Source organism: Dermacentor albipictus, chromosome 6 (assembly GCF_038994185.2).
Source record: "Dermacentor albipictus isolate Rhodes 1998 colony chromosome 6, USDA_Dalb.pri_finalv2, whole genome shotgun sequence".
Classification (NCBI taxonomy): Eukaryota; Metazoa; Arthropoda; class Arachnida; order Ixodida; family Ixodidae; genus Dermacentor; species Dermacentor albipictus.
Window position 1 is genome coordinate 12,747,826 of NC_091826.1, and position 27,819 is coordinate 12,775,644.

General features: G+C 44.9%; 2 protein-coding genes across 19 annotated transcripts in view; one reads left to right on the forward strand and one right to left on the reverse strand.

Annotated features, from left to right (window-relative positions):
• The window catches only part of LOC135914247 (uncharacterized), a 623,773-nt gene that overhangs the window by 153,143 nt on the left and 442,811 nt on the right, over positions 1-27,819 (forward strand). Inside the window, exon 1 of one of the 18 annotated variants that reach the window (XM_070539904.1) lies at positions 5,866-6,028. The exons of 16 other annotated variants lie outside the window; for them this stretch is intronic. In XM_070539904.1, the coding sequence (XP_070396005.1) occupies positions 5,907-6,028 (122 nt within the window). In that variant the 5' untranslated portion in view covers positions 5,866-5,906. Of the gene's footprint in view, positions 1-5,865; positions 6,029-27,819 lie in introns of those variants that run through there. One more of the 18 variants, XM_070539900.1, reaches the window with a different exon arrangement.
• Positions 1-27,819, reverse strand: part of TrissinR (Trissin receptor) — an 87,454-nt gene that overhangs the window by 56,889 nt on the left and 2,746 nt on the right. The gene's annotated exons all lie outside the window — the stretch shown is intronic.

Below are 27,819 nucleotides of genomic sequence, written 5' to 3' on the forward strand. Positions count from 1 at the left end.
TTCTCGAAATATTACACAGTCATCTGCAAACAAGTTGATATGGGAAGAGACGCAGCAAGGTAAGTCGTTAATGTAGATTAGAAAGAGGAGAGGGCCAAGCACCGATCCTTGTGGTACTCCTGAGGAAACAGGACTCGGAGGAGAGTCAGTGTTATTAGTAGAGACAAACTGGGAATGATTTAGTAAGAAACATTCGAGCCATGCAAGCAGTTTGGAATCCAAATTTAGTAACTGCAACTTATATAAAAGGAGATTATGGCATACTTTATCGAAGGCTAAATAATTAATTATTACGCCCTGTGCTATAATTCTATATGGTCAGATGAGTTTATATGGGAACATACTGATCTTCATATATATATAGGAATTTCTTGTAGGAAACGTATAGAAGTCGGTCGAAAGTAACAAAGCAGCTTTTGTGTAGGAATTCATATTATTATATAAGGCACCGACACTGGGCACGTGAGTCATATAGGTCTTTTTTATTTTATTTAACCTTAGCTAGTGTCAGCTATAGTGGTAAATGTGACACCTCCTTTATTTCTATTTTTTCGTCTTCACGAAGCAGATGGTTTAGGTGATTTACTCGTTCCAAAATACTGAGAGCTTAGCCTATAGAAGGATGGCCTTCAATTGCAAATAATAACAATGAATAATTAAAGCATATATCGCCAGCCTCTGGTGAAGTGCCATAAGCAGGAAACGGTTTATGAAATGTACAGAAAATAACATAATAGAAATACGTCGAATACGAGACGGTATGGTTGACATAAAAAGAGAAATGGAACAAAGGCATAAAAGATGACAAAATTTAGTGCTGTCATTACACTGTTCGTGGCTCTCAGTCGCAAAAAAAGGGGAAAAGAAGCAGGAATGCACATATATATATATATATATATATATATATATATATATATATATATATGTACATGTAGCAATGGGCGTCATGCAATATCTGTTCAGATTTCCCCGGTGACATTGATGCGTGTAAAAAGACAAAACGATGGTACAAGCTAGAAAAAATATTAATGACAGAAGAACAAGAACGTAGGCGAGGACAACACATAAAACCCGCACCACATAAATACATGAGTCCACAATCGGTTTTAAAAAACTATTGCTCTATTTCTTCAAACAATTATTTGGCTCGACAACAGGGGCTGCAAGTGTGTTCGACTCCTGAATAGTTCTCAGAGAGAAAGTAAACTTAAAGCTATTTCTCTTCGGAAATATGGAAGTATGTGAATGTTCATGGTTGTGACGAGTCCTTTTGCAAGTCGTTAAGGGCCGTACACAATTAGGCAGGCTGAATTATATTTCTTTTTCTGAGAAGCACACTTTTACCCTAGCCCCGTCGTCTTACATCACTGCTACCCGGGTTTATGCCCAATTGATGCGTGCAAAGCTTGCGGACAGCGAGCAACTCTGCGATACATGCTCTGGGAATGTGCCGACAACAACGGTAGTGAAACCACCTCCGTTCGCGACGCGTTCCTAACCACGGCCGTTGCCAGAGTACGCGAGGCCTCGAGCTCGCTTCTTCCCGACGCCGCCCCGGCTGCGGGGGCCGCCGGGGACCTTCTCCATCGGCGTCAGCGCCACTTGGAGGCGGCTCTCAAAAGTCCGGAGTGGAAAGACTAGCTCCGGGCAGTCCGGCAAGCCGAAGATGCCGCCCGAGTCCAAGGACTTCGAGCCGCCACCGAGGCCACCACAACGAAACTGCCACACCATGAAAAGGCACGGAGTAACAAGTGGGTAGTGAGAGGGAGAAGTGATCGACTGGCAAAGAAATGGTTACGACCATCGATTCACATGGCCCACAATAAACAATTGTTGACTAACGTGGGCTCAGTCCGTTATGGAAAACACAGCAATCCCATAATGGAACTTCGCGCTCTATTTCGGCTTGGTGGATTGAGTCACAAGAGCGGAACATCCTATAACGCTCCACTGAAGTGCGCAGTCACAAATGGAGCTGTGCACTTTAGCGAACAGCAAAAAAGGGAACTGCAAGCTGGGCAGTAGGGTTGCGTTCATGCCTGTGTTCGTTGTGTTCGTTTATATAGGTCTAACACAATAACTGGCGCACGAATAACAAATGGCGAATATTTTGCTTGTTGTTTACGGTTCTAGCATGCCTGCGACATAATGTGATAGATAGATAGATAGATAGATAGATAGATAGATAGATAGATAGATAGATAGATAGATAGATAGATAGATAGATAGATAGATAGATAGATAGATAGATAGATAGATAGATAGATAGATAGATAGATAGATGGATGGATGGATGGATGGATGGATGGATGGATGGATGGATGGACGGACGGACGGACGGACGGACGGACGGACGGACGGACGGACGGACGGACGGATGGACGGATGGACGGATGGACGGATGGACGGATGGATGGATGGATGGATGGATGGATGGATGGATGGATGGATGGATGGATGGATGGATGGATGGATGGATGGACGGACGCATGGATGGATGGATGGATGGATGGACGGATGGATGGACGGATGGATGGATGGACGGATGGATCGCCATTAAGATACCGCAGATCCGGAAGAGGAGTGACCAGCACATTCGCTCGTGTCGCGACAACGCCAAGATGAAACGCCGTGCAGTAACCAGATCTATAAGAAAACGCAGCCTCAACACTGGTGTGAAATACAAACTACAATATTTATCCTACTTTCGACCGTACCGAGTTTCCGAAACCTGACTACGACTATCGCCAGTGGTGATAGCAGGAGGGCAAGAACCGGGAGTCTATTATCATGTCTCAATGCTCAGCTTTAATCTTATTTTCACACCTTCGTATATTTCTTCGCGTATCGAGCAATACGATTGGCCTGAACACAAGTCGCACAAACGCTTGTCTGTACTCTTTTATGCTGCAGTCTTCGGAGGACTGGAATCGCCCTCTTGGATCGGTCACATCAATGCAAGGCATGGTTCATTTGCGCGAAAATTAGCCAACATTGTATAAACGGGAATGTTCTCTTATTACTGTGCTTCTGAATTGTACCACAGCCATCGGTAATGCTTTCGGACGTTGACATTACTAGTGAATGAAAACTGCATTACATGTATGCATTGTTATTTTTTATTTCGGTGGCGGTTACTCCTTTTCTCATAGCGGAAACAACGCGCCTGCATATTTCCGAAGCTTCTGGATAGTTATCGATGCTTCTACCCGGCTGTCTGCTGTCGTTGAACCTTGTGTTATCTGATTTCATCGCGTGACGCGAATGGTAGAGAACTTTGTGGAAGGCACGTGGGTCCGAATGATTAGTCTGGAACATTCGACAACTGCTGTATAAAAGCCGACGCGCTTGACCCACTGATCAGATTTTCGGCAATCGCCAACTGTGTTCGCCGCTCTCGTTGTGCAGAGGACCGACAGCCGACACTACAACCTCCGACGACGCTTCGTCGAGTACCAGCCCGGCGACCGTGTTTGGGTTTGGACACCGATACGCCGACGAGGACTGAGTGAGAAACTATTGCGCCGCTATTTCTGGCCCTAAAAGGTCATTCGACGTATTGGTGCACTGGACTATGAGGTCGTGCCGGACGGAATTTCGCATTCACAGCGGCGCCGCGCACGATCTGAAGTGGTTCACGTGGTGCGTCTGAAACCCTTTTACGGACGCTGACGAACTTCCTTATTTTTGTTTTCTTTGCTACGGGTGTTTTTCTTTATTACTTTCATTTGTATGCAGCATCGGGTCAATGCTTTCTAAGAGGGGGGTATTCACACGTGCGCTTATCTTTATCGGGCGACCACGTTTCGCCGCCTAACAAATGTAATCGCACAGCGCGAGACGCGCCTGCATGTATCCGAAGTTTCCGGAAAGTTATCGATGTTTTTACCCGGCTGTCTGTTGTCGCCGAACCTTGTGTTATCTGATTTCATCGCGTGACGCGAATGGTGGAGAACTTTGTAGAATTCATGCGGGTCCGAACGATTAGTCTGGAACATTCGACGACTGCTGTATAAAAGCCGACGCGCTTGACCCGCTGATCAGATTTTCGGCGATCGCCGACTGTGTTCGCCGCTCTCGTTGTTCTTTAAGTGTAGCCTGTTTTGTGGGCACAGGTTTGCCCAATAAAAGCTAGTTTTTGCCTTTCACAGTATTGCTACTGTGTTCTTTGACGTCACGACCACGTGACAATATAAAAGGAATATGTAAGAAAATGAAAATAAATCACGTCCTAGGGTCAGAAATCTACAGCACACAGTCCTATACGCCCATGAACTTATTTATATAAAAGTCAAATGCAAGTTGCACCAAAATGAGTTTGTAAACAAAGTCACAAACACACAAACAGCCGCGATGTAGACTGGGATGCGCATATAAACATATGAGGAATGACACAGAGTTAAAATAATGCACGCACGAAATACAAAAAAGAAGAAAGTATAACACCTAATATACAAGCACTGATAAATACAAATATTAAAGCAATTTATAGTAACATCGTGTGACAATTCAGTGCAATGTCTAGTACTTGTTAAGGATGCCTGTCCCTTCGTAAAATGTTCAAGTGCGTTGAATGCTTTTCGCTGTGCTGTTTTGCATGGTATTGTAATATGTTCTAAGAAAATGTTTCATAACTGCGAGTTCATTGCCACCGCAAGCTTGCGCTGTAAGGCTTTTATAATGAAGAATGCAAAAGCACGACGTTGGGAAAGAAGCGTAGAGCTGTTGCGTGTGACGCTTTCGCATATCAATTGAGGAAGACATGTGCCAAATAAAAGATGAGAAGAAGGTATCAGCAGTGGACATTGATCGCAAAGAATTTCTGGCGAAAAGAAAACTTATACTTAAAACTTAAACTATCTATTTAAAGCAAGTGTTCTATAGGTCCGGGTATTGTCTCATCGGAAGAATATGCAGGTGGCGCACATATTAACTTAAGTATTTCTCCACTAACTATCTGGCCGTGGCACGGCCTTAGATATAATATAATGCGAAGATGTGGGATTGTCCCCCATCTGCGGCAAGTTGTTTTTCATATACTTTCATTGAAATTAATTTATCATTTCTTTAACTGAACTAATAAGTACAAGTAATTTCCTCTATGTTGTCCTTGGCGTCCTTTGTTGGCTTAACGTGATATTATTAATAATAGTCGGGCCCCTCGGTTAAGTCCCTTTCTGCTCGTTCATGTGTCTACATATATATATATATATATATATATATATATATATATATATATATATATATATATGTATATATATATATATATATATATGCATGTGTTATTCTAAGTGCGTGGCGACTACGAAAAGAAACGTTTGTGGAGTTGCCATTTCGTAGCAGCTCTAAGCTAAGAACTGGGAGAGAGAGAGAGAAAGGGAGAGAGTCAGGGATGGCGTTATATGGGAAGTGCTGATAGTGGTTAGCTCAAAAATATGAGTCTAAACTAAAGGTGGCAGAAAGAAAAAGAAAGCGCTCTAGCCGGCAGACATCATCTGCATGTTCCTAACCTGCTTATGCATGCGCAACAAGACTCTACCCACTTTACCTTCGCGATCTAAGTGTGTTCTTCTTTTTTCTTGTTCTTGCATACAATTCCTCACTGCAATGGGGCAACCTCTCCACATTGGGCAACAGTACTGACTTCAAAGCGCACAAGACCGTTACGGAGAACAAAGACAGAGTGTCTCACAAAATCTACGTCCCAAAACTCGTCGCGAGAGCCGCTACGCGTCTTCGATATCGCGCCTTCTTTTCTTTCCCACCCATCGGACGTTTTTTTTTTTTCTCTCTGTTCCAAATTCACTGCACACGTTTTACACGATCTCTCCTCAGGGCTCTATTCCCGCAGGGGTATCGGGGATAGCAAGCAGTGCTACTGAACGAGAACAGTGCACGGGCGGCGGATGAAAAGGGAGGAGTTCCGAGAGAAAGTACCACGCGCAATGGGCGGTTCAAATCTCAGCAGAAACGGCGCCTCACTGTTCCTCGAGGTCTTCTTGTTCCCTTTGTCTTCGCCATCACCATGGTAACGCTCCATTTCTTTCCCATTCATCTGCCATTGTAGACGCTCTGCAGCCTACTGCATGGACAGAGCGCCTCAGCCTGTCGTCGACTCTATTGTCAGTAGTGGTTTACGAACGCGGATGCGAAGCTGTTGAGAACGGGGCCGTGTCGGTACCTGCTTTCGACGACAGAAGTAGTCTGCGTTTTCTTGATATCGCTGTTGTTCAAAGCAAGGGCATGAGTGCTCCCTGAGGAAGGACGAGACAAACAAGTGTAGTTATTGTACTTGTTTCTCTGTACCTTAGCAAGTTTTCTTGATTTGTTTCCACCATAACGAGGATCGATGTTTATGCGTTCTGGAGAGGCGCGTTTGTCATGTGGTGGGTGGACTGATGAGCACTCTTCCCAGTTACATTATTATTTTGTGCACTGTATATGTTGATCTTGTACTCTTCGTTTGTCTTTTTTATTTCTTTTTCGAATTCAGAGCGATCTTATGCATAATTTACGTTTCAGAGAAGAGAAGGTATCGTGCAACGCCTACAGCCGCCGGTTTTTCGACCGCAGCTAATGAAGGAATTCACAAAACAGCTGCATAGGAATTTTAGGAAAGCAATGTAAAACTGCTGTTCACTAATACAAGGAAGTCAATGTCATTATTTGCATCATGGATGAGATTTATGAACCGAAGTAAGCCTCTGGAGTTTTCCAATATTTCGAAATTTGAAGGGAGATTGATGGGCTGGTAACGCGTTGTTTTTTTAGATAGAGCCTTACTGTATAGAAAAATTAACATCACAGCAATGGAATATTTTTTGATATATGACTGCAAGTCTGTGAAGCTCTTTGGTGTCATGAATAAATATCCCATGACTAAATGGCTGTTTTAATTTTCTAGACACCCCAACCCAAGGAATATAAAGAGTTTGTTGGCCCGGTTCATAGCGTGTGTGATCATACCGGTATCATGACATATTCGCAGATATCCAGAATAGTTTTGTGATCGTGAGTACTCAAAATTTAGGTTCAGTGCTCGGTGGGTTCGGTCACCAATGAAAATGTAAGAATTCAATTGTGACATGCTTTATTACTGAGCGCCATAGGCATTTCAATTGGCTACTGTTACAAAGTGAAGATACCTCTTCAAGGAGTGCCGATTTTACAATAATAGAGACACCGAGCATCTGTACAGAAAGCTACTGATTCATTCTATTCGTTTTTCACAAATTGAAAAACAGTGAAAGGGTCTTATTGACTGCTGCGGTTTAGGTTCCGCAGTAAAAGGCTGCGGGGGGGGGGGGGGCGGGGAGGGCAGGTCTGAGTCGCACAACGGTGATGGAATGACGCTGAAAAGCAGGCACGCAAAACATGGACGCGAGAATCGGTCTTTTCAAACCCATGCCCACACACTTGTACTCGTGGGAACTTTTAGCGCACATATCATGGCATGGGTCCAGTTTTCACCAAACGACACGTATCAGTGCCCGGCTGTGTCTCGTATCAAGCCTATATCTATTGTATCCGACTGATGACTAAGGGGGCACCATACGTTAGCGTTAAGTAAATGCTAGCGGCCACATCCTTTCAGTCAATTAACGTCCGTTTTTCCGTAAGTGATTTCATCTCCCGGTTTCTACGCTCATCGGAGCGTTACTATATTAGCTCGTAAATATGAAGCTTCAGACAATGCAGCCTACGGGGCGTCGCTAATACGCAGCAACTATGCACGCAACCTCGCGACAATATTCTCGCTAATGAGTGTGCAATAACTTTCCAGCGTGACGTAACGACGGGCTGTTAGCGTAAGAAACTTAGTAACGGCATGCGGAATGTCTGTGTACGATGAGGTGACTTACATCGCGAACCATCCTCGGTAATGCGCCGCACAACTCGACTCTTAATTCCCACTCCCCATCACCATTATTATTCGTTGTTGTCTAACGGCCTTCCGTTACTAACTAGCAGCCAGGTTCTTCATTCGTTGCCTTTTGTGTCCCGGCTGTGTCATTAGCACACGACGCCGCTGTGCCACTACCATGGAAATATTCAAGTCACAGTAGTATAACTAACAACTCACCTCAGAAGTTACCCTCTGAACTTTCTGACGCAGTTGATATGTAGTTTCAATAATTCCATTGAGGATAATGTTAAAGGCAGATCCACACGCTTCGTGTCAAATGAGCCCACCTTTGTCATCTGGGCATCTTTGATTGCGAGAAGTGCCTACGCCGATCGTCCTTTTTGTACTTGTGCTATGTGCGTACCACATACTAAAAGCTAAAACTTTGCGAAACTTGAAGCTGAAGTTAAATTTGATGTTTGTTGTCACGTCATCATATTTAACGGTTTTCCAAAGCATTATCAGACATATATACCCGGTTATGTCTATGAATTCTTTAAGTAGTATTCAAAACTAGCCGTTTTTATTTTAAAGTATGGTTCCTTCGGATGCATACCGTCAGTACTGGTAATCACGCAGCGACGGGTGATGGGTGGTAATCGGTCGCTATTTAACAGAAAAAATCTATTAATTACCTTTTAAACTATCAGTTTCAGAGGAAATTAAAGCGAGCTCGTTGTAAAAATATGAACTTCTCGATCTGAAAAAGAAAGTGCGATTACCCGCGGAACTGTTGCACGGCGAATTTCGCCTATCAAAGCGCGCGAAACCGAAGCTGGAAGGAGCGTGATGCCACGCCCCTCGATGCGACATTTTGCTTACGTCACCCAGCAGCGGGCAGCTGTGGCTTCGTGCTCGTCGCAGTCGCAGCATCTCTATGGTCGCAGCGTGTTGGCTGTCCGCTGCTGGCTGACGTAAGCACAACGTCACCTCGACGGGTGCGACATTGTGCTCGCTGCAGCCTTTTCAGAACATTTAGCTTATGTATTCGGAGTAAATGATGCCTGTACCGCAAGTAACCTTCCTTCTGAGTGTGATATGGTGTGCACGCTGTCACTCAATGAAGACCTTGTGTTCAAGTGTATGAAGCGCCTCGAACCTTCCCTTTTTTGGGGCGATGATTGTATCCCTCCTGCACTTCTTAAGACGTACGGAAGCATAGTTGCCTCTGTTCTCGCAAACATTTTCAACAATACCCTAATGTATAGCACGTTTATTCACGTTTGGAAGGCAACACTGGTAGTGCGCGTAAACAAATGGGGCAATAGAAGTGCAGTTGGTATTTAAAGGCCTATATCCATTCCTCTGCGCTGCGTGAAAAATGCCTCAATCTGTGTTACATCGTCCTCATTCTGTCAGTGCTAAGAACATTTTGATAGATAAATAACGTGACTTTGTATTACGCCGCTCCACAACAACGAACTTGGTCACATTTATGACCCATGCTTCCAATGTAGTGCATAGTAGGGGCCGATTAGACGCTCTTTGACCTGAGTAGATCATTCGATGTAATTTAGCTTGAGTTCCTTATTACAAAACTCCCTCAAATCATCACACATTCTTCCATTTCTGCACTGGTATCAAATTACCTAAACCCTTCCAAAGACTCCCAGTTCTAGCAGGCTACACAATATATGAGCATGGCTTTCTGTGTCGAAGGCCCGTTTAACGTCTAAATAAATGCGCTATTGTGACATTTACCCTACCTCGCTCACGTTTAACACAGGTAAAGATGTCCTAAATTGCATCCAAGGTGCATCAATGCCTTCGAAATTCTGTCATGTCAAGGGAAGTGCGTCTGTTTGCTCACACCACCATTGCAGCCTAGTGTCAATCATTTTCTTCATGACCTTGCATAAACCGTTCGTCAGACTTACAAGACGAAAGACTCAAGAGAAAGAGGGGTTTTACCAGGCTTGAATACAGTTATCACATGGGCTGTTTTCCAAGAGTCAGGGACATACTCCCTTTTCCGCAAGCCATTCAGTAACTCCAAAAGTGCTAGCCGACCATTAGGTCCCATGTTTTGCAACGTACTCTATGTAATGAAATCTGTACCTGCGGCAGTCTTTGTTTTACAAGACGCAAGCGTATATTTTAGCTTAACCATAACGAATTCGTAGTCTGTACATGCTTTGACTGAAAACATGCAAGTACTTTTTAACTTTTTGTTTTGCCACTTCAACTGAATATTGAAACTCTGCACAAGTAATAAGTGTGTAGATAATCATGTTGTATGGTTAACTTCATTCTATGCACGTCTCTTCGTTTTCTATTTCCTTATTTGCTTCACTATCTCAGATTGTTTTGTTTACCACATTTCTCTTCTCTGTACATTTCGTCTCGCGTGTTTCTTATTTAAGTACACCACTACGAAGGCTCCGTAGCTGCATCTGGCCACTATATTAAACATTCGATTGATTGACTGACTGATTCATTATCAGTGTTCAAGCACACGTTGGTGCCTGCAGATGGTGTCGACTACTCCTGTTATATGAATTTATAAATGTGCCCCCAACGATGTAAAAGTTTCAAACAAGGAAGAGAGATAGTATTATAGTGAAAGTAGCTGTAAAGTTCTTCTGCATACACGCATAATATGATATACGTAAATAAATGCTTCTTCCCAGTTCACAAAATTGAAAATTTTCAAAGAAAACCAAATGCGGTCCTCGTTTATGGCAAGCACAACACTCGAGAGCACGGAGAAAACAGCTACAGGAACACGTGCATAAAACGTATTGTGTAAACAGAACTACGTGCAATGCTTAAAAACATGCTTCCGGAAATACAAATTTTTGCTGGAAACACGTTTAGTAACTTTTAAATATTACGGATACTCCTATAAACTGTCCTGATGTGTGTGCTGCACTGCGTTGTAAGTGTTATTCTAATAAACGTCTGAGTCTTATTTGCACTCACATATCACTGGTGTCCTTAGAGGTAAAGAAAAAAGTCAACGAGAAGCTGTGTGTTAGAGAGAATAGTTGCATGTAAGAGCTGCTTTCCAGGTTGCTTTAGATACTAAAAAGAACTTGTGAAATGAATTTGGAATCCATTCGAATCTTCGCTTAACAGATTCAGCATTCACCTGAACGACAACAGCCTGGAACTTAATCGTGGTACAATCGGTTCAACGTCCGTGAAAAGATCTGATGGAACAAGGCACGCAGCATCTTTAATTTCCTTCACGCCGCGCAGCATGGGCTGAAGATCACCACACACAATACAGTCTTCCATTTCGAACAGTTTAGGTAGAAACAAACCTGTTGTCTTGAATCTTTTCCCGATTGGGACGAGAAGTTATAGAACGCCCTCTAGAGGCCTGTAGCTGTATAGCTGCCCAATTACCGGAAAGCTCGTCGACCTCGACAGTAATTTGTCTTTGTTACGAGGAAGCGCGGCTATAACATCCTTCTTTGTTTTCACGACATGTGCGGTGTTGCCAAGGATCAGAAATAAAACAGCCTGGACAAAATTACAAAACAGCCCTGTTTAACCAAAGCACTTCAGAGATGTAGGGTTCGCGGCACAATATTATTCAGCGAACTGGGTTCAGCCGCGGGAACCAATCACGTTCTTTTTCATTTACAGAACACCCACTGCCATGGTATACTTTATTGGTGAATCCAAGGGAAATGTATAGTACGGCTTTCTCCGAACTGTCCAGAGCTTCAACCAGGGCCCAGAATTTCCCCTCGTGTAGAAGCTGCGCGCTCATATACCAATGCGCAGTTGTCGTTTACCGTCCGTACCTGTTGCGTAGGTGATGCGCAAGGAAGCTACGTGCTCAGCTAAGTTCTTCGTAAGACCAGTTTTAGTCTTCCGCCCCGTGTGCTTCAAAGTGCTGACTGCTTTCAAATGTTTATCTTGATTGATCATGATGTTTTGTTGCAGACAATGATAATAAGTGAATTTTCCTTTGAAATGGGGATCAGACTGTATAATATGAAACTTTAAAATATTAATTTGATTATATGCATCATAATTTTTTATTTACCTCTTGATCTCTTCGCGATATTCTCGGCAAATATAGACTGCTTATCGTCTATCGTAAGCTCACTTTATCTGTTTAATGTGGCTTGACTTTCTTCAATTCTGTGTCCTAATTGAAACGCCTTCATGTGAAATTATTTCGTTTTTTTTTTCTGTGCACTGAATCCGGCCGACAGTAGCCCAGTACCTATGGCGTTGTGCTTCTAAGCTCCAAGTCGCGGGTTCGATCCGGTCCGCGGTGGCCTCATTCGGATGGGGGCGGGATGCGAAAATGTCCGTGCAGTGGGTGCACGTTAAAGAACCCTAGGTAGTCAAAATTAGACCGTACACTACCCCCAACCCCCAACCCCTACGGCGTGCCTAATAATCTTATTTAGTAGATAATCTTCACCGATACGCAACCCCTCCCCCCCTCCCTTGCCCCCGTTGTCTAGGCCCCTCCCACGAAAAAACGCATGGTCTGCTGACACACGGCGCCACAGCATATAACCTCACCGACGTTGAATAGCACCCATTTCTTATCCATCCTACACCGCCGCCGCTAACACGCCCTCCGTCGTTGTCTCGCCCATCCGCCTTACCCTTCTCCCTTTTAGAAGAAGCCTACCTATACATGCTGCGCCAAGGAGAGCATATGCTGCCTTGAAAAAGAGAAGTACACTTGACGAAACGTTGGCTCCCGTTTTCAGCTCGGTCTCGTTTCGCTCATTGTCTTGTATTTACACCTCCAGCCTTCCCCATGTTTTCCCGGGATTTGGAATTAAGTATGAACTTATGTGCCTTTTTTTTAATGCATGTGGCCTTGATTATTAGTATTCTTATGTGAAATGCGATCATCCAAAAGCTTTTTTTTTTGCTTATATTCACCGCGGCATTATTTATCTTCCCACTACTGTCGGTAGATCCTATGCTTTCACGGAGATTGATTTGCTTCGTGATCTGTTTCTGGACGTGCAACAATGAGATTTTATCGAGACGTACACAAATGTATCCGCGGCAGCTAATTTCTCCATGATACAAACAGTTAGATAGGTTATCTTCTTGTGCGAACCCCCCGTCCTATTCCTTGTCATGTTTTTCGCATAGTATTGTTTTCGTAATGATAATCGCGCGCCAAACTAGCTCACCTTCTTATTCGGCTTTCCCTCATTACTTCACTCACTCCTTCTAGAACAATGCAACTTCATTTGCATAAACAAACGCTTCACCAGAAAGCGTACATGCCAGAGCATTTGTGCTCCATATGTAGGCAATTGAGGCTGCTCGACGGAACTTGAAACCCAGAACACGGCGCTTATCTGTTTGAATTGGTCCCGTGATTTGTAATTCTTTTGTTTGTTTGTTTGTTTTTGTTTGCTTTTGTTTGTTTTCGCCTACTAAAATCCCAGGTCTCTATGAATTAGCAATTTCCTCTTCGTTGCCCGGAACCTTGCCTTTCGCACTTTCTGTTGCAGTCGTAACAGCGGTATCAACTTCCTGATCTTCACAACAGGCTGAAATATTGGTTGCAGATGAACTTATTGATTTCCTAGTCCAGCAATCATGGTTATAATCTAGCGAAACAAGTAAAAGCGGGCATACTCTGATACAACAGTCATGTTTCTCAAATTATTTTTGTTATTGTGGTTCGAAGTTCCTGCGAGCGACGATGCTGGAAGGGCTTAAGCCTAAATTAACCTTATTTTCCCATTTGTCATGTCAAGCGTCTCATCTCTCTGTTTTCTCAGCAAACAGCTTATTACACAAATATCTCCGACTAAAGTAGCCGTACAATGGGACCTATATGCCACTTTATATTTCCCCGTTTTTTTTAGTGCGCTCCTGCTATCCGGGTGCGTGTTTGCACCTGCTTTTCATTGCACCGCTTCCTTCGCAGAAGGTCTAACTTCTTTCTAAGATATATTACGCACAAGGTAAGTCCTCATAAAATATAGAACGGCTGAAATAGATTGCAGCGAAGATTTGTGGGGAGCGGTTCAGGTAACCAACCTTCTGTTTTGCTTGGAGCTTTGCGTCATTTATTTACCGGCCAACCTTCGTAAATTCTTCGTGATAAGTAGGCGCCTTTCGCCAGCTATATGCTCGGCAAGCTCAGTCACTCAAGAGCAGGTTGGCTCTTTGAAGACGAAGCAAGCAAGATGCATGGAAGCCATTCATTCTGAGAGAAGCTGCCTTGGAGCCGGTTCATGGAGTTTCCCTATATCTGACACCATGCAGTAGACAAACACTCAGCTTTTCGGAGCCTGCCGTGCTCATATATTATAGCTGGTGTGCACTCTCGCCGAACCGTTCACCGGGCTCTCGAGCCTACCAATTCCAGAGGGAAATAAGCGTGTTAATATAAGTGTAGAAGCGGGGTACATCGCAGCACGTAATACATTTCATCTGTCGCTCAGGCGGTGCTGCGATAACGCCAATAGACGATGCTTTCAACGGAGCGTTCATCCAGTTAGGTTATTACAAGATCCGATTCATTGATAATAGATATATATGGAACCAGCACGTGCCACTTTCGGCACCTTTGTAGAGTGTGTTTGGGCTGATATCACGCATGGAAAGACTCTTCGCTTCAATATGACAGAAATGTCCTACGGAAATGTCACACAGGGCTACCGCTTAAGAGATCAAATGTCTTTTCTTTGGTTTTCATGCTTTTCGGTTGCTCTTGTTTGTGCTTATCGCGTTAGGGCTAGTATGTTCAAAAGACGGTAACAACCATCATTGTAACGCCATCATTGCTTTTCGTGAGGACGCGTTATGTCTTCAGTGACAACCGGTCTGCGGCAATTTTTCATGGATAATGTGACGATGCAGCCCTAGGCGACGATACACGAGGCGCAAGCAACACCTCACAGTGCTGAACTGTTGTGTCGCTTTTGTTTGCAGCTTTTCCGTCCCCAAGAGCTGCAGTCGCATAATAAAAAAATTAAAGAGCTCAATGCAATACGCTAGCAGTCTTCGTGGATGTTTTCGATATATACAAACATGCCATTTCTGACGTGGGCAAACTTTATTGTTCTTTATATGCTCCGTTTTTCTTTCTTCGTCGACGCACCCCAGAAAGGTGACCTGCCTACCAGTTTTCAGTCAGTCAGACGACCAACCATTATTGGAGGAATCCTGAAACTCCGGTTGAGTTATTTATGTATGCACAAAGTCAGTAAAGCGCTACTGCATATCTAGAAGGAGAAGAAGAAAAAGAAGAAACATTTCATTCTTTCGCTTATGAAAATGTACATGGCGACAAAACAAGAAAGGCTGTAGCGGCTCCAAACAAAGAAGAAAAAAAGTGGATTAAGTTATTCTCTGCAATTTCCCTTGCAAACGCTCCTTGTTACAAAGATTCGCTTTGAACACTTTAATAGCGGCCTTTACTGAAGGTGACATTGTAGCTCTGTATTTACACTTAGTAAATCTTCGTGCGCACTTACGTACTTGTCGTTTATTAGTTCATTTATTTGATTGAATGACTTGTATTTTATTGCAGAAAGTACAGAATGTGTCGTGTGGTTGCTATTTTTTCTATGTTGACTGTTTAACCCTGTTTCCGAGATGGGGCTTTACTCCTGCAACATTTCATCTTACCTCATATTTGATCATTAGACAGTTTATTGATCTATTGTCTAATGATCATCTTTACCATTTGATCATTAGACAGTTTATTGTTTGTTGAGAAGACTGTGGCGCAACAGTAGCAGAAATTTTTTATTTCATGCAAATAAGTCACTCACTGAAATTGTTCTGCGCCTGTGCGCTTTCTATCTTTTACAGAAGGGCTTGATCTTGGACATGTTGGTGTCGTCTACAGAGCATAATTTTTTTGGCACGCAAATAAAGCGTGCCCAAGGAGGACACATTTAGGTACTTTTTGTGGCTATATGTGTTCCTCTTTGTGTATATCCAGGGAAAACAGGGGAAAGGTGGGTGATGCAAATTCAAGACGATGAGCAAAACGAGAACAAGGTGAAAGCAGGAGCCAACGTTTCGACAAGGGGACTTGTCACCTCGAAGACAAGTTCACTTGTCGAAACGTTGGCTCTTGCTTTCACCTTGTTCTCGTTTTGCTTACCTCCTTGTGTATACGTTATTTTTTGCGCAGGAATTCATTTTCGGTAAACTATATATTTCTCTCATAATATTTTTTGGCCTTCCCTTCCCCCTCCGAAATCTACCTTGTAAAGCAGGCTCGCATAAGCGCCTTGTATTTCTTTCGTTCTCTCGCTTTCAGACACGACACAAGACATGAATTAATTCAACATGGCCAGGGTAGGAGGCGCTTTTTAACAGCGGAGCTGTTCTAAGTGGAGCCTTCGCCATTCAGTGGTTTAGTGGCCCTTCCAATAAGAAAGCAGTAGGCACTTGAAAATTCTACTCTAAGCCGAACGTGGCCTAGAAGGGCGGAGTCATGTCTTGAGAGGTAGGACGGAATATAAAATTGTAAATTAGGCTTAAAAGTATGAAGGCGTGCGCTAGCTAAGTCGGATGAGTTGCACCGACTCAATATTAGGTGATGTGCCACCGTGCGATTTTTTTTTCGCGAAGTCGGGTCTTGAAAGAGGGATCGCAATGTGCCTGACGCCGTCGTGTGCGGATCGGGCAACTGGGACCGCTTGTTCGTTTCTATGGATGTTGCAGTGACTCAACGACCACTGAAATATTATGTGGTGTCCTTTGCCCATTGCTCGATGTCGGATTTGTCTGATCTCGTCGACGAGCTGTTCGTGTAATCCGTGACGCAGAGCGGAGAGTAGGCTCTGGAAGACCGGGTACTAGTGCAACTGCCGTGGCGGTGATTCCAACGAGGTATTGTGGGATACAAACACAAGTTCGAGCTTAAAGGTAGCGCTATAGTAGCGGAGGCCGTAAGACTGAAATTGCATTTTTGTGTTTTACGAGCCAAAACCACAATCTGATTATGAGGTACGCCGTAGTAAGGGCTTTGGATTAATTTTTCCCAGGTTGTTTGAAAAAATTCGGAGTCCCCCACTAGGGCGTGAGAAGACCCGGAACGTAGTGCGCATGAAGTGCTGAAGAAATAGTTTTAATGGAGAGACCAATAATCTATCAAGAAGAGGAAAGCTGAAATGAGAAGAGAACTTTACGTGTATATTTCAACGTCAAGTTTTTCACTATGTATGCAACGTTGGGAATGACCTGATGAATGAAAGTGTGCGAAAGTTTAATGAATTTTGCAAGATGAATGAGTAAGATGCTCTAACATGCGAGAAAGATGCTCCCTCCTCGTCCGCCATCCATGGAATGTATAGCCAACACTATCCACCCTCTCGGAGCCCGAGCTCGCACCATTTTTCTCTGACAAAAGGTCGATTGCACTAAGCACACTAAATCACCCACCTACTTGTAAGCCTCCCAGACAGCCTGCGCCAGGGGTACACCCACTGCTCGTTAGGGGTGCCTTCAAGCGGCCGTAAGCTCTGTTTAAGCGCTGGTTTGTGTCAGGTTACGTTGCGAAAGCTCACGTTCGCCTGCGATGTGCCCAAAACACACGCCGTTGGCAAACGCTTATGAAGCATTTCAGTCATTGGTCCGCGGTGGTTCTTCACACCTTGTTTGTAGTAATTTCCTGCTTTTGTACCACAACAGCGTCCTCGCATTCATCTTCTTACCAACTAATGAGCGCAGGTGAGCGCATATAAATTATTTTATTTCATACATGCCATGGAATAATAATAGCTTGTATACCCTCTCGCTCGTTATATGATGAAACTCAGATGTACGCTTTTCTTTGTCGATATGAATAAGTAAGATGATGCGGGCACCGAGATATTGTATCGGCTGGTTCTCTACATGTGAGAAACGTGGGAGCACACCACGTTCCGAAGAACGTGAAGAAAGTAAAATATATACGCATTATGAAAAACTCATAGATTGTTTTTATTTTTGCAGGAGGGATGTAATCTCTGTTCTGTTTATACATGTCTACGTAAATATCTAAGAACTGTGCAAAGCGGAAAATAAAATCACAGTAACGTTTCACTGCCTGAACGCGGATTAGGTGCTAGCGTATGGTCACCGCGAACATGCACAGCGAGCACCCCGACGTCGAAGCACAAACTGAAAGGGCATGAACGCGGTCGCGGTCGCTTCATTGATCTCGACAGTACGACGCCTCACAATGAACGCGCAAGTGCTACACATGCAATGAGACGTCGCGAACATGTGCGTTGAGCAGAGCAGTATCGAAGCGAAAGCGGAAAGGGTTCGAAGGCGGTCGCTACACGCATCTCTCCGGTGCAACGGCTGGTGTGCCGCAGGGGAACGCGCCCTTGCTACACATGCAATGGAGGAAGAGGAATAAACATTTATTGATAAGGAAAACAATGGCGGAAGAGAGCGGTGCAGGGTGGGTCCCTATTCCAAGACTCCAGTGGCCATCGCGACCCGCCCAGCTTGGTCCAGGAGGTCTTCTGGGCTACGAGGATGGCCTCCCAGGGCTCCCTAAGTAAGGTGCGTACCAAAGGTGAATTAATGGCATGAGGTCTTTTGACCCACTCCCATGTTACGTGAGGCAATGAAGGCCATGACCCGCACCACGGGCAAGAGTTAGTGCACAAGGTTGGGTTTATTTCATGGTACCTACCCAAATGTGGGTAGGTATGCGTCTGTATTCTTCTATATATCTGCGCCTCCTCTACATTGAATAGTTTCTGTGGTGGGGCGTACTGTTGCCGGGTTTTTCGCTGGTGCTCCAGTATGTCGCGGACCAGTAGGCGATCGTCTTTTCATCGTTGTGCGTATCTCCAGCTTGGTTAGTAAAGCCTCGAGCTAGAGCGTGTGCCTGTTCGTTTCCCGAGATACCATCGTGGCCAGGACACCATAAAAGTGCATTGTCTTCTTTCAGTGTGTCGCCTATGATCTTAAGGGCAACTTGTGGCATGTTGCCTTGTAGATACTTTCTGCATGCCACTTGTGAGTCGGACATTATTAAAGCTGAGCTGTTTTGCTTTTCCTTGTATGCGATAGCGAGAGCAATCGCCGCTGCTTTCGCTGTTGCAGTGCGCCTAGTGCGTATCGAGGCTGATGTGTGAAGCGTTCCGTGGCGTGTGGGTTGAACTGCCACTATTACATGTCCTTTGCTAAATCCAGCTGCATCAGTATACATTACGTCTTGATTACTGCCGAAGGTTTTCTGAAGATGTTTAGCTCTCGCTTGTCTTCTCGCGGTGTGACAAGTTTTGTTCATGTTGCGTGGGATTATGGAGACCACTATGCGCTCGCGTATTGGATTTGGCATTGTGGTCGTTTGTTCCTTGGAATACTGCGGTCGCAATGGGTAGCCTAAACGCGACAGAACGTTTCTACCTGCGCTTGTGAGGCATAGTCGTTCTCTTTGGGTCATAAGAACGGCTGCTCTTAACTCTTCAAATGTGGTGTATATGCCTAGAGCTTGCACCCTCTCATTTGCCGTATTCTTAGGAAGCGCAAGCGCTGCCTTATACGCGCCACATATTAGTAGGTCAATTTCTTTGATTTCCGATGGGGTTAGCTCTTGATATGGTAATCCGTATGCTATTTTGCTAAGAATAAAAGCCTGGACTAGCATTATGGTTTCGCTTTCATGGAGCCCTTTACCTTTCTTTGTAATTCTGCTTATTATACACATGCAGTGAAGAGAAGTCGCAAGCATGCACAGCGAGCACTGCGGCGTCTAAGCAAAACGCTATGCACGAAGGCTGGTTTTCTGGTTGAAACGTGGCCTCTTGCGTGTGCCGATCTTTTATTATCGTTACATATTTCAGTCTGAGCAGACTCAACGTAAAATGCATGCGCTGTCGGTGTTTTGTTTCGTGACACTTGTTTGTAGGCTGTCGTTTTCAAAACTCTGAGGAATAACTTTGTAAAGAGTGCAAGGCAAAGTATGAGCAACCTTAGTGACAGAAGAACTTCAGTGCCCTATAAAAATGCTTCGAGGCCTCAGGTAAGCACCGCCGATTTAAGAGCTGGCCAGGTACGCTTGCGCGTACCTGATCGTAGGACGCCCATATACTTATGAGTTGTGGATGCCAAAGCAGTAATGCAGAATTGAAGCCCGCTGAGCGGTATTTTGAGATACGAAGTCCTCGCTTAGCGAGCGCGTTTTGTTGATTTGCACAGATGAGGCGGTGATTTGGCTTTACCGAGGCGCAGTTCGAACGCAGGCGAGAACTTACACGGACAAGAAACGCGCGGATAGCACAAGCAACCAGAGAACAGCCTCTGCCTGCGGCGTCCCGTCGCCGTATCTGCTCCGTCGAGGTGCCCTGGTGAGCTGGCGTCGCGGCGATGCCCTCTCCCCACACGTAACAGCTGGCGCGCTATAGCGTAGCAGCAAGTGTTCTGATTCGCCCGCTCTGTTTCGTCGAAGCTCGGTTGATCGTGACGCGGCGTCGCAACCAATGGGAATTAAGGTGCCATTTCGCTGCTACAGACGCGTTTGGCTTTTTCGCTCAATGGACGATCTGATGCTTTCGCACTAAAAAAATAATAAAAGAACATGATTATGTAACGGTTGCGCAGGTGTGGGGGTCGGGACTTCGAATCAATGTCCCGTTTTTGTTCAGCCTACTGTATGCGCAAGTTCTTTTCGACGCTACATCTACTGACAGAATCTGGGGTAATATAATTAGATATATTCCTTTCTTTATCATTGAAGGGTCGAATACTGTCTAAACAAGCAAGAAAGTAATAGAACAGCTCACGAAGAGTATCGTTGACCAAATATGGAATTATTCGGCCGGATTGCGCAATACAACAACCTAATTACTGCACGGCTGCGGCTGTCAAGTGTATATTTAGGAGTTTTTTTTTTCGTAAGCAAATTCATGCGTGAATAAAAAATCGCGAAATACTGATAAAGAAATGTGAACGAAGGCAGGAAACGCACAATAGATAGCTATATTTTTCACCTTGAAGTGTGACGATTTTGGCACCTTGCATTGATTGAGATGCATGTTGAACTATGTACTTCGCGCAATATTTGTTCTAATCAATGCGGACCGCTCTCTCTTTATTATAACTTTTTTCCTGCATTTATTCCATTACATGTTTCTTGAGTACTGTTAAAGAACTATTTAGGGATATATTTAGGGAACTGGCACATGATGTCCCTCTGGTTACGCTTTACAAGCGAGAATTCACCAGAAGAAATGTTTCGAATGATTGGTAGTGCGTAGCGATTGAAATGTTTATTAACTACAAGTGGGGGTTCGTAGATCGCTGGATTTGCCTAAAGCAAGCACTTGCCTTCAACCATAAAGATAGTATTATCAAATAATATAATGAAAAGAAGAAAAGAAGGACATATTTCACACGATTTGCGCTAACTGGAATTGACGGGGTAATCTTTTATACATATAATGGGGTGCCATGACTGCAAGGCTACTCGAGCTGAAAATATAATAGTATCTATTTTCTGTAGTTAGCTCTGATGAGATACGTTCTTTTTTTTACTGATACACTTCGGAAGATGATGTAGTACAGGCAGCTGAATGCACGCGGGTCTTCGTTGAGAAACAGCAGTGCCCTGAGGAAATTGGTTAACCACTCCTGCTCTTCCTTCTGGTCTGTTTGATGTCCTTACTATGTATACGCATTTATTTTTGTTGATAAAGATAAGTCATATTTCGTTAGTACTATTAAGTTCTATAAATGCTTAACAAGGTTGTATAACAGTACTTTTTTTACATTCTTCGCATTCAGACCCATTTTTGTTTCTTATTGTGCTAGGTTAGAAAAGCTCTAATTTCTCCTGGTTCACGAGTAGTTGCTACTGTCTTGTTTAGCTTGGAAAGAAAGTCCCACAACAGACTATCACTTCGGGACCTTCTCATGAATGCAAACATCGTCTAATCTATGTTATTTTCACAATCGAGCCGATTATGATCAAAATTCCACCTTCCGGCATCTTTACAAGCACCTTTTTTCGTTGTGGTGATTGTGCCTGCACACGTCATGTTTCAGTTTTTCAGGCAACAGCCCAGAGCGCTACATCAGCAGTGCAGCTTACATTCCGTGAAAGAAACTGCCCAAAGCTTCAGTTGTGCTAGTAAAATCTCAACTTCTGTTTTTTTGCAAGTTTTCTCGTGAATTTGAGAGGTGACTCAAAATTGCGACATGCTTTTGGCGATTGAAGTGACGTCACGTCACTGTCACACTAATGAGCACGTCCGGTGTGCAATGCTATATAATAGTCAATAATCATACACCTTCACGATGAAACTATTGTTGGCTGCTTCGAATCACGGTCACGGTGGGCGCATTTCGACGGCGGCGAAATGCGAAAATGCCCCTGTACTTAGATTTAGGTGCACATTAGAGAAACCCAGGTGGTCAAAATTTCCGGGGTCCCACTATACGACGTGCTTCATAATCAGGTCGTGGTTTCGGCAAATAAAAGTCCATAATTTTTTTTTAAATTTTGGCTCCTAGTCAGCGCACTGTTGTGAAGTTCGTGTCTTGGTCCATCTTTATTGGGTGTTATAAAGTATGGACTGTTGCAATGTGTTTAAGTAATTATTCTTTGAAAACAATTTGCTCGCAGGGAGGCTTGTTAGTATGTGCTACCAACTGCACGTTCTTGCAGTCTTCATGGGGCGATGAATACTGCGATCTTTACAGCCTCATTCGAAGGTGTAAGCTCTCGATGTTTAGGCTGTTTAGAGCCTTTGTCGCAATCATGTTATCCACATATGTGCTGCTCTTCACCTGAAAGTTGTGCCTATTTCGTTCTTGATGACTAACTAATGTATTGCTTAAAGATGATATGTTAGGAGGACATGGGCGCTCCGGACTTCAACAGTCATCCGGTGCCTATTACTTTCGCAATGCTCGGAAGCCGATGGTTTATTTAGATGTATTTAAAGACGTTAGCTACTATTTCGCACTTAGCTTATCTGCCACCAGCAAGCTGTTAAATTGTCGATGGTTCAAAACATGAGGCAGAACGACGGCATTGCGGTTATAAAGCAATTTGGGCATGTTTTTGTGAAAAGGCAATTACTCCTACGTGTGCTACATACCTTTTAGCACTGCAGTGAATGTCACGTGCAAAAGTCAGAGAAAGTTTTGACTGTGCAGCTTCGAAGAACTTGCAAGAAGAACAACAAGAAGAAGAGAACGAAGAGAGTTGCAAAAAAAAACAAGGATTGAACATCATTTTTAAATAGGTTATCTAGCCTTTTTAAGCATAGTGGAACCCTTGTAGCTTCCAGTGGATAACAGATATATAATTAAATTCTAGGACATTACGCCCCAAAACGGCGATACGATTTTGAGGCATACCGTATTTGTGAACTCCGGATGAATTTTGACTACCTGGGGTTCTTTAACGTTCACTATTTGGAAGGCACACGAGCATTTTTGCGTTTCGCCCACACCGAAATGCAGCCGCCTCGACAGTGTTCGAACCTGAAACGTCGGGCTAAGCAGCGCAGTGCCAAAGCCCCTTCGCCTTCGTGGCGGGTATAAAAAATATACGTATATGTGCTTTCTGTTGTTCTGACTGATATATACAGGTGTATATACAGAGGTAGGAAACACGAGATTCCTGCTACTGTATCTAGAGAGAGAGAGAGGGAGAGAGAAAGAAATGGATAGGAAAGACAGCGAGGGTAGCCAGTGTAAGCCCCGGCTGGCTACTCTGAGCTGGGGAAAGGGCTAAAGGGCATAAAAGATGAAAGGAGAAATAAATAAAAAGAAAGTGAGAAACAATTCACACGACAACGCGATGCTACGCGTTACAACTTTCAAAGTAGGTCGCGCAATTCACAAACCCTCAAGAATTTAAATAAAACCCTTAAGGTCTTGTGTGCCGAAACCCGTCTGGACCAATGTCCCAGAACTTCTCCCTCTGTCAAAGGTCATCCAGTTTTACTCCATCTAGGAAGGAAGGAAGGAAAAAGTGGAGAAGGAAAGGTAGGGAGGTTAACCAGTATGGCTTAACCGCTTTGCTACCCTACACATGGGAGAGGGATGGGGGAGATTAAAGATGGGGAAGGGGGAGAGGGAGAGAGAGCACATATCACAGCACACACACATGGTCCGTTGGAGTCCATCATTCTGGCATGGTACGCGACGTCACTCTCACAGCCGCTTGTCCAATCCCGTCTCTTTCAAAAACCGAAGTAGTGCCTTTGTCGCCTTCACCTGCGATATCTTCTGTCGGCGGCATGTGAAAATCGTGTCGAGCGACAATGGTCTACTGTCAAGGCGCGCTAGAACAGATGCCAGGGACTGTCGCTGAACGTTATAGTCAGGACAGTCGCACAGAACATGTTCCAGCGTCTCCTCGCAAAGGCAGGCATTACAGAGATCGTTGTCGGCCATTCCAATGCGGAAGGAGTAAGATTTGGTGAAAGCCACCCCCAGCCATAAGCGATAAAGCAGGGTCGCGTCTCTTCGACGCAGTCCAGTTGGCATATAGAGATGCATCAAAGAGGGCAGGTGGTATTGACGGTTGCTCTGGGTGGTCTGGCTGTTTGGTGTGCACCATAGAGATAGCGTGATCTCATGTGCAAGCACTCGAAGTCTGCTAGCTGCGTCGGATCGTGAAAGCGGTATGGCCTCTTCTTGTGCGTCCTCAAGAGCTGCCCGAGCGGCATTATCGGCGTCTTCATTTCCAGTGACGCCGCAGTGACTTGGCAGCCACTGAAACGTCACATGGTGTCCTTTCTCCTGTGATGTATGGAGTAGGCATCTAATATCGAATACGAGCTGTTCGAATGGCCCGCGATGCAGAGCTGATAGTACAGATTGTAGGGCTGCCTTTGAATCGCTGAAGATTGACCATTGCCGAGGTGGCTCCCGATTGACGACACGAAGTGCAGCGCGAAGAGCAGCTAGTTCAGCAGATGTCGATGTTGTTGGGTGGTCAGTCCTAAAGCTGATGGTAATAGCTTTTGCTGGGACAACCACAGCACCGGACGAACACTGGATGTTTGTGGAACCATCGGTATAAATGTGTTCCCTGTCCGCGTACCTCTCGTGCAGAAGAAGCAGAGACAGTTGTTTGAGCACAGGCGACGACAGTTCAGACTTTTTTCCGATTCCTGGTACACTGAGATGGACTGTAGGGCTGATAAGACACCAAGGGGGTATCGATGGTTTAGATGCAGCGGTGAAGCCCGATGGCAGTTTGTCGTTGTATTTGATGATAGTTTTAGCGAATGATGATTGGTGCCTGTCCGAAGGTAGTGCTGCAAGGTGGTGATAGGTGGCACGTGCAAAATGTCTGATGTGCGTTCTCAGGGCTTCCACCGTAATGTGAGTTCGCATTGGATGGTCCCGAGCAATCGCAATAGTTGCCTCTGTTGAGGTGCATCTGGGCAAACCAAGGCAGACTCTGAGTGCTTGAGCTTGTGCTGCCTGCAGAACACGAATATTTGTCTTGCAGGTGTTGGTCAGTACAGGTAGACTATATCTTAGAAAACCGAGAAAGAGAGCTCTGTAGAGTTTAAGCATTGCGTCTACTGACATCCCCCACGTCTTTCCTGCCAAGTATTGAAACAACTGGGAAGTTGCTGTCAGGCGCCGTTTCATGTAGGCCACGTGCGGGCTCCAACAGAGGTCTCGGTCAATTATTACGCCAAGGAATCTGTGGGTTCGGACATAGGAAATAGTCCGCCCATTGATTGAGATCATATAAGGCGTCATCGGTTTGCGAGTAAATGCTACTAGTGCGCATTTTTCTGGTGATATGCTGAGTCCCTGTTTACACAAGTAGTTCGCTGTCAAAGTGGCCGCTCTTTGAAGTCGCGCACGTATCTGAGGACGTGTGACTGCCGAAGTCCAGACACAGATGTCGTCAGCGTATATTGAAATTTTGATGGTAGTTGGCAAGTACTCAGCAAGTCCAACAAGAGCGAGGTTGAATAGCGTCGGGCTGAGAGCACCGCCTTGAGGAACGCCCCTGCTGGTATAGCGTCGCGTAGTTGGGCCATCGTCAGTTAACACAAAGAATGATCTTGCAGATAGGTAGCTTGCAATCCACAAAAAAACTCGACCACCTAGGCCAACCGTCGCAAGGGCGTCGGGAATGGCCTCATGTAATACGTTATCGTATGCCCCTTTCACATCTAGGAATAAAGCTGCAGATAAACGCTTACGGGACTTTTCGTGCTGGACATAGGAAACGAGATCAACTACATTGTCGATGGAAGAGCGGTCACGTCGGAAACCAGCCATGGAAATCGGATAAATCTTGTAGTATTCAAGGTACCATTCCAGGCGGCCAAGGATCATCCGTTCCATTATCTTTCCTACACAGCTGGCCAGCGCTATTGGGCGGTAAGAGGTGAGCTCTAATGGGGATTTGCCCTGCTTTAAGAGTGGCACCAGGCGGCTTACTTTCCATTCGTCAGGAACATTTCCCTCCTGCCATGAGGAGTTGTAAAGGCTCAACAACTCTATCCGTGCGGACTCTCCGAGATAGCACAAGGCCCGGTATGATATGCCATCCGGACCCGGAGATGATGAGCGCCTGCAGAGAGCTAGAGCCGCTTCGAGCTCCTCCATTGTAAAAGGAAGGTCCATGCGGCCATCACGTGAATTGGGGACGTCAGCTCGGGCTGGAGGATCTGGACGAGTAGCTTGGTCTGCGATCCGCGCACAAAAGTCTTCTGCGACATCGATGTCTTGCCGCCCTTGGAAAAGCGCTAGCGCCTTGAATGGGAAACGCCGTTCCGGAAGGCAACGCAGACCTTGCACCGTTTTCCATATGTGAGACAGTGGCTCGCGGGGGTCGAGTTTCTGGCAAAACGTTGCCCAACGTTCCGACGCTAATCTATCCATACGACGCTGAATCTTCTTTTGCATCCTCCTGGCTGCCCTAAGGTCATGAATTGATTTTGTACGCCGATATCGACGTTCCGCCCGGCGACGAAGCGCTCGAAGGCGCTCCAATTCTATGTCGAAGTCATTCCGCGTGGAAGAGGTCGTCATCATGCGAGTGGCGTTTTGCATCGTCATTTTAATCGTTTGCTCTAACCCTGATGGTAGGCCCTCGCGGCAGGCATCTTCCATCTCAGATTTGAAGTTGGCCCATTGAATCGTCCGAATGGTATTCCGTAAGCCTGATCTAGACGACAAGCCTTTGATGTTCAGATAGGTGGGAATGTGGTCACTCCCATGTGTCTCAATGTCTGGAAACCACTTCACACATCTGGCGAGAGAGTTGGAGACGAAAGCAAGGTCGAGGCAGCTGCCGTATGTCACGCCGCGAAGAAAGGTGGGGCTACCATCGTTCAGGAGAGTAAGGCCATAGTTGTGGGCGATGCTTGCTAATCTTCGTCCTCTTGCATTTGTCCGTGTACTTCCCCATGCTGTATGGTGTGCATTGAAATCTCCTATGATGACCCATGGGGCGGGACAAACACTCAAGATATCCGCAAATCTTTTGGTATCGAAATTGCAGGAAGGCGATATATACACGCCTATGAGAGTAAACAAGAGTTTGTTCCTTTTAACTGTGATGCATATATATTGATTGTCGTCGTGGGGAGCAATTGGTTGCAAAACATAGGTGAGTTCACGACGAACAAAAATGACGATTTTGCTGCATGCACCATTTGTTGATGACATGATAAATTCGTATCCTGACAGTCTTATTGATTTCGACAAGTTGGGCTCACAAATGACGATGAGGGGAAACAGATTGGTGTACACAAACTGCCGAAAATCTGAAATTCGTGATTTTAGCCCTCTGGCGTTCCATTGGATGATGGACGCAGCCTTGACTTCTTTCCGGAAGGATGGGGTATGGGTAGCCATCTTTCTAGTTAAGGGGTGCAAGCACTGGGCCTAAGGCGTCCAGCACTTTAAGTGCGTTTTGAGCACAGGGTGTCCCGATGTCCACTAAAATTGCTCGAATGGCCTCCATGAGAGAACGTAGCACCGAGATGACTTGGCGGTCTGTTTTAGGT